General features: G+C 38.9%; 1 protein-coding gene across 5 annotated transcripts in view; it reads left to right on the top strand.

Moving 5' to 3' along the window:
- The window catches only part of AP3B1 (adaptor related protein complex 3 subunit beta 1), a 160,904-nt gene that overhangs the window by 48,788 nt on the left and 97,344 nt on the right, over nucleotides 1-14,772 (top strand). For all 5 annotated transcript variants that reach the window (XM_035892818.1, XM_035892823.1, XM_035892822.1 and 2 more), the window contains 2 exons: nucleotides 10,506-10,667; nucleotides 12,848-12,945. In XM_035892818.1, coding sequence (XP_035748711.1) covers nucleotides 10,506-10,667; nucleotides 12,848-12,945 — 260 coding nt within the window. The remainder of the gene's footprint in view (nucleotides 1-10,505; nucleotides 10,668-12,847; nucleotides 12,946-14,772) is intronic.

Here is a 14,772-nt window from a genome sequence, read left to right as displayed (position 1 = left end):
TCTACTTGCATGAACACAGTGAAGGCAGCAAAGAAGGGAGGAGTTTTCTTCTTTGAAAACTTCTTGCCTCATTTTTTTCCTGCATTTTTACTTTATGGATTCTCAGCCTGCCTCTTGTGTTTCTTAGCTTTTTGTATTAATAGGTGGTTGAAAATGTATTGGCCATTGAATTATAGAAAGTCTGGTAAGAAATTTCAATGGCACTCATATTGTAAACCCTCTTTCAGATTGTAATATTTCCTGGAAGATGTTTGCATTTGAAAAATAGATTGGTTTTCAACATCATGTGACTGTTAGCCCAATATGAAGGTTATAGAGTGAGGGTTAGAATCAGAAAATATAATTGTGTGACGCAAATATTTCTTCAGTTTGTCACAACTACCATTTCCATTAATATTCACTTCAATTTCTATTAACTGAAAGCATGTTTATCTCTTTAGATAAATAAGCTTTAAAAACCTATGAATATAATTGTGTGCAAGGAAGCATGAAATCTCATTTGACCAGAACATGATAGCTTTTATCTAAAACTTAAAACTAAAGTACCATTTTCCATTGTAATTTATTGGAATTATCTAATATCTTTTATATAACTGTATTAACATATTACATTTTCAGTATAATTCCAACAGACTCATTTGAATAGAGTTGTAATCTGAAAAATTATCCTCAGAAGAGGGCACTGTAGGAGTCCAAGTCTGTTTTAGTGGCTTCAGATCTGCATAGTTCTACAGATCCAACCAAAACCTCAGGTTTTGTTTCTGTCCTCTCTATCCCAATGGTTATGAATCGACTGTGGTTATAATTGATGTTAAAATTATAATATTCAAACATATAAGAGTAATATCATGATCTTATGATCTTTATTGGATCTTCATTCCACTGTGGTTCACTTAATGGAAAATATGTATGTACTTTCTAATTTGTGTGGGAGCAACAGGTCTAGTCCCTGGTGGAGTGACAGAATGCAATGTTTGGTAGTGTAATAATTCTGTACGAATATTTTATATAAATAATATAGGCTATATATTGTTACATATACTATATATATAATCCTGTATACTATATCACACTACCTAATCATTGCAGTCTGTATTTGCTAGCTTTTGGACTGAAAGTGTTCTACTCCATTTTGATTTAATTTAGAAGGAAGTAATGGACATATGCCTTCTCGTCCTATCACTGCACATTTCTTCAGGAAGCCTCCTTAAAAATTCTTTCCTGGTAGAATACAGGTCATATCCAAGACCACTACTTTATTACCAGAATATTCTGTGTGTGGTAGAAGAGAAAAATCAAGTTTAGGAAATTCTCATTCATTTTTAAGCAACTTTGTTCCTGAAAGCTGTAAAAGCATCATGTCTGAGACCACACAGAACATGCTGTTATGGTCTGGTGACAGCAAAGTCACCTCCTGCTTTCTGTCCATTCAGGAAAAGCTACAGTTTGTAACCCTTACTGTAACATGCAACCTGGTACTGTGATCCAGTTTGTTTCTCACTTGTCTTGTAATCCCTAGCCCGTTCCTTTCCAATGGTTCTGCACGCAAGAGCATCATCAGGAGTTTTTTAGGTGCTGAAAACTTGTTTTCCTTCAATGTAACAATGAAAGGTGCAGTAGCTATTTTAAGATAGGAAAACAGTTTGATGATTTGCTTCATAATTTTTGTCTTACAGAAGGGGAAGTATCTGAAGCTTTTAACCTTTAGAGAAATCAGGACATGATTACTTTATCTGAGGGTCTAGTGTTGTTCTAAATGCCAATATGCCCTTCCCAGTCTTCACTTTTTATGGGTCTCCTGTAGGCTCCATACCTTCAGGATCTGCCAGACCCATTCAGATATTTCTCATACTTGAGGGAGTCTAAAATGGCACTAAATATTTAGGCACTTGAAATATTCCTCTACTTTCATATGGCCATCACAGCGTCTTATCAGATCATTACTGGGTCCCATTGGTCCATTCACAGTAGCACAAGTCTCTATCACACAACTGGTTAACAGTGGCAGCCTACCTAAGAATGAGTGAGTATATTTTGATGGCTGGTTAGTACTTGAAAAGAAGACAACTTATGGAGTGGATGATCTGGTCCCTTCATTCTTTGACTCTTCAACTCCCTTTGGCTTAATAAGACAAAAATTTGTAACTTGCTCTCATTTAGTTAATACCTGAAGAACTCTGTGGCAAACTTGGCTTTGTGCCTTCTAATGTCTTTCTACAGCCAGGCTGCAGATTCTTGGTTACACTTTCATTTCTCAAATATTTTTACCATGTGAGATTGTGTGGGTTTTTTAGATTACTAGCAATACTTTGTTTTCAACCTTTACCTATACTGACATACCTGTATCTTATTCAAGGAATTCCTCTTGTGGAGATGTTGGATACTTCTGCCAGCATGTGTTTTTTAACAAGTGTGATTGGTTCAGGTCTGCTCATCTGTCAGAGACTTGTCACAGCTCATCTCCTTGGCTTTTTGAGCAGTCTTGAGGGTAATTTTTGGTTTGCTCTGATAGACCAAAGATAGTGTTCTGAAACCTATCTGTGAAGCATGTGGAAGGATTTGGGTAGGCATCTTCACACACAACATCAAAATTTCAGATCCGTCTTGGATACATCGTTAAGTCTTTAAGTAAGAAACTCTCCTATACATTTTCTACCATTTCCCTTTTCCAAGGACACTGTTCATGACATAGCAAGTGGACTGCTGATCTTGGTTGGCTAAAGTGGTCTTGGTATTGCAGTCAGATTCACAAACTAGTGAATAGTCCTGAAACTCTTCTTACCTTCAAAACTCTTTTGAGGGCAGTTTTAGAAATACTAGAAACAGCTCTGGAAGATAGCTAAAATCTTATCTGCCAAAGATTCTGCTGCAGGAATCAAAAAAGCTGTGAGTGTATTTCCTTATGAATCAGAGGAGAGGAGATGAAGTCCATAGCTTTAACATCAGTTGTACCTAATCTAGGAATACAAACATTTAAATAGCTTTTGAATAGAAGATGGAGTTAATGCTGGTAGAGTGGGCAAATAGTATGTAGTCGTGTTTCAGATTTCAGTGAAGTTTACTTTAACTCTGAGTTTGTGGCTGTGTGAAGCTCTGTTTGGAGGTAATTGTAGCATTCACATAATGTGCTTTACCCTAAATGGAAGGCACGTGCTCAACTTTAATGCCATATTAAATGTAATTTCAAGCAAGATCTCAGTTAAATGTTAGCTCATTTACTTAGTGGCTTTAAAAACAGACTAATGGAACTTGTTATCTGGCAGTTTCTTCATTTAAGCTGTTAATACTTTATCAAGATGTCCCTAAAACAGTATATCTGGAATAATGTAGAAAAGAATTACGCATCTTCTTTCACAATAAAATACTCACTTCTCTACTGGATAGAATAAATCACAGGAGATGGGGAATGCACAGAGTCCATTTGCAATTCCTAGAGTCCTGGAATTCTAGTGGTCTCTCTCAGTTTTTAATCACTTCATTCTCCCAGGGTCTGAACTTTTTAGTGATTTTGCAATTTAGAAGAGCTATTAACTGCACAATTAAATCATGTGCTACTACAAACCGTTAAGTGTACTTAATGCATTTAGCTAAAGTCTGCCACTGAAAGGGAATGCCTCTGTTCTATCGTTTTCCCTTTGCCACCTACTGCTTTTGAAAATTCAGCAGTTCTAGTGATCCCATGACCACAAAGAGAGCCAGATCATTTTACTGATCCTGATGAAAATAAAACATGTTTTTAAAAAACAAACAAACAAAATAACCTTTTAATGGAATGATTAGTCTTAAATCAACTGTGAAACTGTATCTGAAGTGATTAAAAGGATAAGGGAAAGCCTGTGAACATTTGAATCTACTCCCTAAACTGTCATGCCATCTCTTCCCTGTCAAAAAAGGTCAGAGTACTGGTGGTTTTTTTGGACAGAGTTGCTAATATGTACTAGTTATCATCAGTTTGAGCTCTTACTAGAAATCTGAGAAAGTAAAATTTGAGTGCCACCAATATCTGGCAATTCTTCAAGGACGTGTGAAGAAACATCTCCAATAGCTTAATATAGGTGTGATATAGATACTGAGGACTCGGAAATAAAAGTGCAGGAAATAATCTGTGGAAGCTGGCAGTTGTGAATTCAACATTAATAGTTAAAACAGGAAGACTTTCATCTCCCAAAGGCAAAAGTCTTATTTTCAGCCCTGTGCTGGCAGTAAAAATATTAGTGTGTTAGCAGTGCTGCTTTCTCTGTTATATCCCATTCATACTTTCTTTCATGGTTGGAGTCCAAGATGTAGACCTAGTATAAGGGGCATGCTGTTATGGTTGCTATACTTAACCTGGACACCACTAGCATTGTTGCTCTTGCTTAGATCTTTGCACAAGGCTTTCCCCCTTTGTACAGAACCAACAGGTTTTGGTTGAGCTCACCACCTTGAAGCTAGCTCTGTGCCACTTCAGAGGAGAATTGAGTCTCTTCCTTTTGTACAAGCTTCAATACTTCCACTACAGAGTTTACCTGGGCACAGAGCAACAATTCAGCTAGGTCTCTTAAGATTAGGCTTTGGCATGGTGGTCTGAATTTTTGGCTGTAATTTAGTGTGCCTTGATCAGCTTGAAGGGTTTAGTTTCAGGTTTTCTGCCTAGGCCCCAAACTACTTAACAGAATACTGGTACTCCATGCTATCAAGAAATAAGGGTTGTCTGTGATAGTAGAAATTACGAAAATAACTTGGTGCATGCCAAACCAGACATGGTTACTTGGGTAAATGCAGACTTTCAGAAAAGTCTGAAGAGACAGATGAAATACTGAAGACGTAGATTAAATACTCCATAAGCAGCTGGGAGAGGTCTCATGATCACTAGCCCCTGTTCTTGTGGGGGATTTCGACTCGCCAGATGTCCACTTGAAATACAGTACAGCGGAGAGGAGACAGTCTAGGAGGTTCCTGGAGTGTGTGGAAGATGACTCCCTGACATAGCTGGCGAGGGAGCCAACTGGGGAAGGTGCCCTGCTGGACCTGTTATTTATGAACAGAGAATGACGTGAGGGTGATGTGATGGTTGGAGGCTGACTTGGGCATGGTGATCACAAAATGACAGAGTTTTTCATTCTTGGATAAACAAGAATGGGGTTAGCAGAGCTGCTGCCTTGGACTTCGAGGGCGGACTTTGGCCTGTTTAGGAGACTGGTTGACAGAGTCCCTTGGAGGCAGTCCCGAAGGGCAAAGGAGTCCAGGAAGGCTGTGCGTTCTTCAAGAATCTTAAAGGTGCAGGAGAAGGCCGTCTCCACATGCCACAGAAAGGAAGATGACTGGCCTGGCTGAACAGAGAGCTTTGGCTGGAACTCAGGAAGAAAAGGAGAGTATACAACTTTTGGAAGAAGGGGCAGGTGACTTAGGAGGACTACAAGAGTGTTGTGAGATTATGCAGGGAGAAAATCAGAAGGGCCAAAGACCAACTAGAACTTAATCTGGCTATTGCCATAAAAGACAATAAAAATGTTTCTATAAATACTTCAGCAACAAAAGTAGAGCTAAGGAGAAGCTCCATCCTTTATTTGATGCAGGGGGAAACATAGTGACAAAGGATGAGGAAAAGGCTGAGGTACTTAATGCCTCATTCTTTAGTAGTCAAAACAGTTGTTCTCTGGGTACCCAGCCCCCTGAGCTGGAAGACAGGGGCAGGGAGGAGAATGAAGCCCCCATAATCCAAGGGGAAATGTGTAGCAGGTTGCTAACCCACTTAGACATGCACAAGTCTATGGGACTGGATGGGATCCATCCAAAGGTACTGAGAGAGCCGGTGGAAGCGCTCACCAAGCCACTTTGATGGGAAGGTCCCAGTTCACTGAAGGTTAGCCAGTGTGACACCCATCTACAAGAAGGGCCAGAAGGAGGATCCAGGGAACTACAGGCCTGTCAGTCTGTCCTTGGTGCTGGACAAGGTTATAGACCAGCTCATCTTGAGTGCCATCACACAGCACATACAGGACAAGCAGGTGATCAGGCCCAGTCACCATGGGTTTATGAAAGGCAGGTCCTGCTTGACTACCCTGATCTCATTCTATGACCAGGTGACCCACTTAATGGATGAGGAAAAGGCTGTGGATGCTGTCTACCTGGACTTTAGTAAAGCCTTTGACACCATTTCCCACAACATTCTCCTGGAGAAGCTGGCTGCTTGTGGCTTGAATGGATGTACTCTTTGCTGGGTAAAAAGCTGGCTGGACGGCTGGGCCTCAAGAGTTGTGGTGAATGGAGTTAAATCCAGTTGGTGGCTGGTCACAAGTGCTGTTCCCCAGGGCTCAGTATTGGGGCCAGTTCTGTTTAATAGCTTTATTGACGATCTGGACAAGGAGATCGAGTGCACCCTCTGTAAGTTTGTAGACACCAAGTTGGGCAGGAGTGTTGATCTGCTAGAGAGTAGGAAGGCTCTAATGAGGTGTCGTAGTTTAACCCGGCTGGCCGCTAAGCACCATGCAGCTGCTCACTCACTCCCCCCACAATGGGACAGGGGAGAGAATCAGAAGAGTAAAGGTGAGAAGACTCGTGGGTTGAGACAAAGACAATTTAATAGGTAAAGCAAAAGCCATGCACACAAGCAAAGCAAGGGATTAATTCCCTCATTCCCATGGGCAGGCAGGTGTTCAGCCATCTCCAGGAAAGCAGGGCTCCATCACGCATAACAGTTAATTGGGAAGACAAATGCCATCACTCCAAACCCCCTTCCTTCTTCTTCCCCCAGCTTATATACTGAGCATGATGTCTTATGGTATGGAATACCCTTTTTGTCAATTGGGGTCAGCTGTTCTGGCTGTGTCCCCTCCCAGCTTCTTGTGTACCTGGCGGAGCTGAGAAGCCCTTGGCCAATCTAAGCACTACTTAGCAACGACTGAAAACACCAGTGTGTTATCAACATTCTTCTCATACTAAATCCAAAAGACAGCACTATACTGAGCATGATGTCTTATGGTATGGAATACCCTTTTTGTCAATTGGGGTCAGCTGTTCTGGCTGTGTCCCCTCCCAGCTTCTTGTGTACCTGGCGGAGCTGAGAAGCCCTTGGCCAATCTAAGCACTACTTAGCAACGACTGAAAACACCAGTGTGTTATCAACATTCTTCTCATACTAAATCCAAAAGACAGCACTGTAACAGCTACTAGGAAGAAAATTAATGCTATCCCAGCTGAAACCAGGACGAGAGGGATCCAGACAGGCTGGACCGATGGGCTTAGGCCAGTTATAGGAGATTCAACAAGGCTGAGTGTCGGGCCCTGCACTTGCATCATAACAACTCCATACAATGCTACAGGCATGGGGAAGATGGGCTCAACAGCGTCCTGGCTTGTATCAGGAATAGTGTGGCCAGCAGGAGCAGGGAAGTGATCATGCCCCTGTACTCGGCACTGGTGAGGCCCCACCTCAAATACTGTGTTCAGTTTTGGGTCTCTCACTACAGGAAGGACATTGAGGTGCTGGAGCATGTCCAGAGAAGGGCAAGGAGACTGGTGAGGGGTCTGGAGCACAAGTCTTCTGAGGAAGTTCTGAGGGAGCTGGGGTTGTTTAGCTTGGAGAAGAGGAGGCTGAGGAGAGATCTTATTGCCCTCTACAACTGCCTGAAAGGAGGGTGTATCAATGATAGGTGTCGAGTGATAGGACGAGAGAAATGGCCTCAAGTTGTACCGGGGGGTTTATATTGGATATTGGGAAAAATTTCTTCACTGGAAGAGGTTTGTCAAGCATTAGAAGAGGCTGCCCAAAGAAGTGGTTGAGTCCCCACTCCTGGAGGTATTTAAAGGATGTGTGGTGCTTAGGGACATGATTTCGTGGTGGTGTGAGGTAAATGGTTGGAACTGATGATCTTAAAGATCTTTTCCAACCTAAATGGTTCTATGATTCTAAATGTACAGTTGTCTCTCCTTGGCAGTGAGTATAGTCAGCAGTTCAGTTTGAGTCTTAAGGGTTGCAAGTGATTGAATGTTTTCACGTTTCCTGGTAACTTTTCTCCATGTCTGGGATGATTAATAGTAGAATTTGAAAGAAAAATTGTTGCATACCAAGAAGCCCACACGTTTTTTATCTTTCAGTCTCCAGGCTCTTTTACATAATATTTTGCTTTCCTTTCCATGGTATTGTGCAAATCTTGCAGTAGTACATATTCTCTTTGTCTTAGTAAGGTCGTTGTGACTACAAATACTGCCTAATTTGGTCTTCATCAGCTTGATTTTAATGAATTTTAGTTCATTAAATGTATTTCCCTATGTGTCACCATCATCCTTTGTCTGGAACATAATTACTTCATACCACATCTCAACAGATTTGAGAGAAGAGGCATATTCTAAGATTGTAATAAAATACATGACTGTGAGAAAAGACCGCATTAATACTTCTGCTATGGGGATATGAAGAAAGTGATTCAATACAGATACTCTAATGGCATTTAAAATTACTTTCATAAGAGGCATAAGTTTCTTTATAACTATTTGGAACTCTGCTCCAAGTATGTTTCTAACAAGGAATTCTTTTTTTTAAAAAAAAAAAAGAAATGTGAGAGCTCAAGCTGTTTCTTTACAACAGTGATTAATGAGTTAAATACAGTTTTCAGCTCTGTATTCCTGTTGAGTTCAATAGTACTCATGTGCGTGCCTGTTAGCAGTCAAGGCAGGGATACTGAAGATTGAATCAATGAAGATTGAATTATCTTTCTTCTGTTAGAGGAAGCTTCTTCAGTGCAGGGTTGAGATGCACTGGGATCAGGAATTTTGCTTTCAAGTTGCCTGTCCTGTAGACAAGGGGAGGAATTCTGTTACCAGTACTCTTGATTTAGCATCCTGAATTTTTATTTAGAAGGATCACTGTGACAAAGATATATAGACAGAGAAGTAAATAAACTAAATCACTTTGCTTGCTGTTGCATAGAAAATCTAAGAGCTTGTTAGGGATTCTGTAGAAAACTGAGGGCACTGTTGGCATCAAATAATAAAAACGAGAAGAGATTTGAAGGTAAGTCTTACTTTCAGCGTTCTTTCAAATTGTAATAAAAAACAGAATAAAATTACAATTTTGATTTATTGTCACTTCTTCCCACCCCACTCCCTTTGCTGAAGACACTCTTATGGGCTCTTTCACTACACACGAGTTTTGACCAAGGCATGCAGTAAAGCTTTGAAGTTACCCCTCCCGAGTTTTCTGAAGACTTACTAAATAAGTCTTTATTTTCATTTCTAGCTATTCTGTTCACTTTTGATCACTTTGCTACTGTCAGCTAGAATTTGAAAAGATACATTTGTCTCAGAAGTAATTATTTCTTTTAAAAAATCAACAATTGGGTATATGACTTAAATAATCTGTTAAAACCATTGTGTAGAGTTGGATATTCCTTAAAATAGTTGGACAGAGACATGAGAGAAAGACAAGCCAAGCTATTGGTAGGGTTGGTGTTTGGTACCAGCCAGCCCATTGTAATGTGAATAGCTCCAGCTAGCCACAGTAATGCTCTTTGTCTTAGTTGGGTGTTCTGGTGACAAAATTAGATGGAAGAATTTAGGAGAGCAAGGACACACACTTGGATATAAGAAGTGGTGGATGTCAGTAGCTTATTTTTTAAAAAAAACTTGTAACGTTGAATACTCTCAGTACTGATAATCCAGACCACAGCTTCTGATATTCTTGTTTTGATCTAATCCTGATGGTTTCAGTCTTATTTTTCTTTAGGTTTGCAAACTTCTTAATGCTAATTAAATCTAAACATAATGAAACACTTTAAATCTATTCTTCATCCATTTTTGATGCACGTAAGAAATCTTAAGATTTCTTTTAATTTATCATGTTTACATAATCAATATATTCCTTTATATTCTTCTATTTAGCCTTCTGAAGTAAAAGAAAGGCCTAATTTACTAATTTCTCAAACTTTAATGAATTCTTTCAGTGTGTTGTGTTGGGTTTAAGTGACATGCAGATAATTCATAACTTTATTTCAACAGCTCAAGGATTTGTATTTTGTGAGAGAAGGCCAAGCTCAGGATACATAACCTTTTTCCCATCTAATCTCTTCAGAAAAAAACCTATCCCTTCTTGAGAGATTTGCCATTTTCACAGATAATTTATATATTGCCAGAGAGGGAAGAATGCACATGATTTGCATTAAGTATTTTTAAAAAGAGGGAATTTTAAGCAACTGACAGTTTTCAGAAATGTTTTTCTCGCGGATCATAGGCTTTAAGTCCAAAAAAGACCAATATTCATACTTAATCTAGTTTATAGAATATTAATGAAGATACTTCATTTAGTAGTTCATCCTACTTCTAAGGAAATTCTGCATGTATTGTTAAGCTGTTTTCGTATTGGCACATTTACTTTGAGCAAACTGGGGTAGAAGAGCTGATAGCTATTTTTAAAAAAATTATAAATCTTGCATGAAATTGTGGTGTTCATATGTTATTTCTTTAATGAATAAACCTGATTGATTCAAGTATTCTGTCTATGTTTTTGTCATTTTGTCTTCTGGTAGGATGATGAGGTGGTGGAAGAATATAGTGAAAATAACTTCTATGAATCAGATGAAGAACAGAAAGAAAAGGATCAGAACGTGAAAAACACCTATACTATGGACCCAGATCACAGGCTGCTGTTACGAAATACAAAGCCCTTGCTTCAAAGCCGAAATGCTGCTGTATGACAAATTCCTTTTTGCTTAAAATGTTAAACTACTAAATACCTATGCTTCTAGAAAATTTTAGAAGATTGAAAAGTAAAATCTACACCTCTTTAAAACCAGTGATAATATTCTCTAGTAGCTTACAGGAGAAGTATGGTGGGGTTTTATTTGTTTTTTTTTCTTTTAAATAAACTCAGCTTCGAAGTAAAACACCTGAACTGGGTGTGATATATGCTCCAAATATTAAGGACAAACAAAATATTAGAGAAAATACAAGAACATTTGAATCTAACTTCTGTAGCATGTGATGACTATATCATAGCTAGCTTTTAACGCTTAAGTTCTCTGCAACTAGCATGGCAAAAACTATCAGTTTTGGTGGTACAGATTCACAAAGAAAATCATAGTTGTTATTGATTCATTTTATTAAGCTGTGCCTTCCTTTGAGTCTCACATTTTAAAAGTAGACAAAAGTAGACTGAATTCTTTGTCAATCCAAGCCAGATTCTTAATATTGGTGCCTTGGCAAGGGTCCAGGATACATACGACATCATGAGTGTAGTATGCTCTGCGGTATTTCCATGAGACTTTAAGATGCAGGTTAATTTTTAGAACTGGAAAAAGCCATGCTGATGGTGAATTATTGTGACATCATTCAGATCACAGAACTTTATTTCTAACCTCAGTTTGTCCTGTTAATCAAGACTAGATGTCTTCAAGAAGAGAATTCCTCTGAAAATGAATATTCATATCTTTGCAAAAGCAATTACTGCACAATGATTATGTCACCTCCCAACCTGTTCTTGATAAGCTAAACAGATCAGGTTTTTGTTTCTGCCCTGGAACATATTTGTAGATTCTGACTAATGTCTACCTCTTTTTAAAACCATTTATAATCTGCCAGCAGACTTTGGAAACAAATTAAATGCAGCTTTACAACAGTGTTAGAGCACAGTCTTTTGCTAAAATCACTGTTGAATGTCCATAAAATATCTCCTCATCCTGCGCAAAGAGGAAGTATGTTAGATGTGTTTGCCATCACACTGCACTGAGAACAGGTTCAGTTGCTTATCTTCCACATTCCATAAATAATTTTCTTTATATCTGTTAAATATGGTATTGATTCTCACATTTATGATCTTTAATATCAGAAAGTTAACTGAGATATTTAAGTGCAGTTTGTTGAAATCATGCTTCTTTGAATTGCTATTATAGCAATTTTTGTACCATTCACAGAATTTACCAGCAATTAAATTAATTACTTTTTCTTTGACCTTATATTTTTGTCAGTAATAAGAGATCCTGGTAGTATATTGCTAAAAATCTTCCAGCTATTCCTCTTTTCAGATGTTTTCAATCACTTTTTGTTGTTTAATAATAATTTTTGTTTTATTGGTCCTAATATTTAGGATACCAAGTCGAGTGTCATAATGATGGCTTTACTTGGAGTCTCCTTTCTATGATTTGTTTTGTTTTGAACAGAAAGTTGACTATGACAGTATTGTAGGGAAGGTTGTGACATGACTTATTCATTGGCATACAGTTCATCTTTTTTCTTTTCAACTTTTCTCATAAGTAAAAGACAAACGAAGTATGCATTTTAAGTTAATTATATCTCAGTCTTCTGCTTTTAGCTAGCCAGGATGTTGGTATACAACCTGTAGTTTTTACCGTCTTTTGGATTTGAGACTTCAGAAGTTGCCATTAAAGGCAGTTATCACTTTATAAATTGCATAATAGAACAATGGAATGAAAGATTTTAAGTGGAAACTAAATAATATGCAATATTAACCTGTGTATAATGAAAAGAACAAAACTTGTAGACGTTTTAAACAGTATTTCCTCATTAATTTGTACAGCTGTTGTTAGCAATACTGACTTATTAAGGATTATATCAGCATGTTTACAGTTTTAATTACTTACATTATTTCTTTGTCCCTCTTTCTCTGTCTTTCTACGTACTATGGCATGCAATAAATACTGGGAGGAATGAGAGATTCTTAATTAGCTTTGATTTTAGAAATATCTATCTTCTGATGTTTTCCCCCAATCTACTTTGTTGATTTCAAAAAATGTGACTATGCACTTTGCTTTCTGAAGACGAGTGAGTTGGTAGTTCTGCAGGTCTGAAGCAAATGTGGTAGATATTTATGGTGATTTATGTTAACATGCTGTTCTGAATGTTCTTCTTTTAGGTGGTAATGGCAGTTGCACAGCTTTACTGGCATTTGGCACCAAAATCTGAAGCTGGCATTGTTTCTAAGTCATTGGTGCGTTTACTCCGTAGTAATAGGTAGGTCAAGTCCATAATCTACGTTGCTATGCCTACTTTTCCATGAGAGTTTTTCGTACTTACTTGTTTAGCTGTAGTTAAGCAAGTGGCTTAACCCCAGCTGGCAACTAGGCCCCACCCAGCTGCTTGCTCACTCCCTGCCCCCAGTGGGATGAGGGAGAGAATTAGAAGAGTAAAAGTAAGAAAACTCACAGGTTGAGATAAAGACAGTTTAATAGGTAAAGCAAAAGCCACACATGAAAGCAAAGCAAAGCAAGGGATTAATTCCCTCTTTCCCATGGGCAGGCAGGTGTTCAGCCATCTACAGGAAAGCAGGGCTCCATCACACGTAACGGTGACTTGGGAAGACAAACGCCCTCACTCTGGGCCCCCCCCCCCCCCCTTCCTTCTTCTTCCTCCAGCTTTATATACTGAGTGAGCATGACATCCTATGGTCTGGAATACCCCTTTGGCCAGTTCGGGTCAGCTCTCCTGGCTGTTCCCCCTCCCAACTTCTTGTGCACCTGGCAGAGCATGGGAAGCTGAAAACTCCCTGACTGGTGTAAGCACTGCTCAGCAACAGCTAAAACATCAGTGTGTTACCAACATTCTTCTAGTATCAAATCCAAAGCACAGGACTATGCCAGCTCTTAGGAGGAAAATGAACTCTATCCCAGCTGAAACTAGAATAGTTATATAACTACTGCACTAGTAGAGTTTTGTTTAAAAATTGTCATGTATTTTTCTCAACAAATGAGGATCATTAAAAGTAATTAGAATATTTTCAGTATCATATCCAGTGATCATTTAGTTTTGTGTTCGATTTTTCTTTGACTTTCATTGAGAAGAATCATGGCTACCTGGTTAGCATACAAATAGAGGCAGTGCTAACTAGTTTGCTTAGTTTCTTCATTTTTTTAATTATTGGAAATTATGGGAAATTTAATTGTGTCGGAGTTCCTTAGTGTGTTGCTAGGCACTAAAGAAGTCTTCAGATGTGTATTTTCTTTTCCTGCACGTTATATTGAAGACTTCCTGTTGACAGAGATACTGAGAAACATATTTTCAACATTTCTCTCAAAATCACTTGATGCTACTGAATCCCCTATGTGTCCTTAATCCTTGGAATCTTTTTTAAAGAAAACTTTGTATTTCATTCAGGACATCTAATCATCTTCAGTGTGACCTTGTCTACTTTCCTATGAACGGTCTCACTGACCACATGTTTCAGTAGATTAATAATACTCTTTTTTTCCTTTGTGTTTGATGGTTTGGGCATATTATGCCAATATTTGCTGCATAAAAGTGTCCTGGTTTCAGCTGGGATAGAGTTAATTTTCTTCACAGTAGCTAGCATAGTGCTGTGTTTTGGATTTAGTACCAGAAGAATGTTGATAACACACTGATGTTTTCAGCTGTTGCCAAGTAGTGCTCAGACTACTCAAGGACTTTTTGAGCTTCTCCTGCTCGGCCAGGTGCATAACAAGCTGGGAGGGAGCACAGCTAGCACAGCTAACCCAAACTGACCAAAGGGCTATTCCATACCATATAACGTCATGCTCGGGGGGGGGTTAGTTCGTTCGTTCGGTCGCTTGCGGCTCGGGGACTGCTTGCGGCTCGGGGACTGCTTGCGGCTCGGGACGGGCTGGGCATCGGTCGGCGGGTGGTGAGCAATTGCATTGTGCATCATTCGTTTTGTATATTCTGTATATTCTGTTATCATCCTCATTATTATTATTATTATTATTATTATTTTCTCTTATTAAACTGTCTTTATCTCAGCCCTCGGCTCTAACCTTTTATTTTCTTTCCGATTCTCTCCCCCATCCCACTGAGGGGGGGGGGGGG

The sequence above is a fragment of the Egretta garzetta genome, unplaced genomic scaffold, assembly GCF_000687185.1.
Source record: "Egretta garzetta isolate BGI_Z169 unplaced genomic scaffold, ASM68718v1 scaffold424, whole genome shotgun sequence".
Lineage (NCBI taxonomy): Eukaryota > Metazoa > Chordata > Aves > Pelecaniformes > Ardeidae > Egretta > Egretta garzetta.
This window is presented reverse-complemented; position numbering and strand designations above follow the sequence as displayed.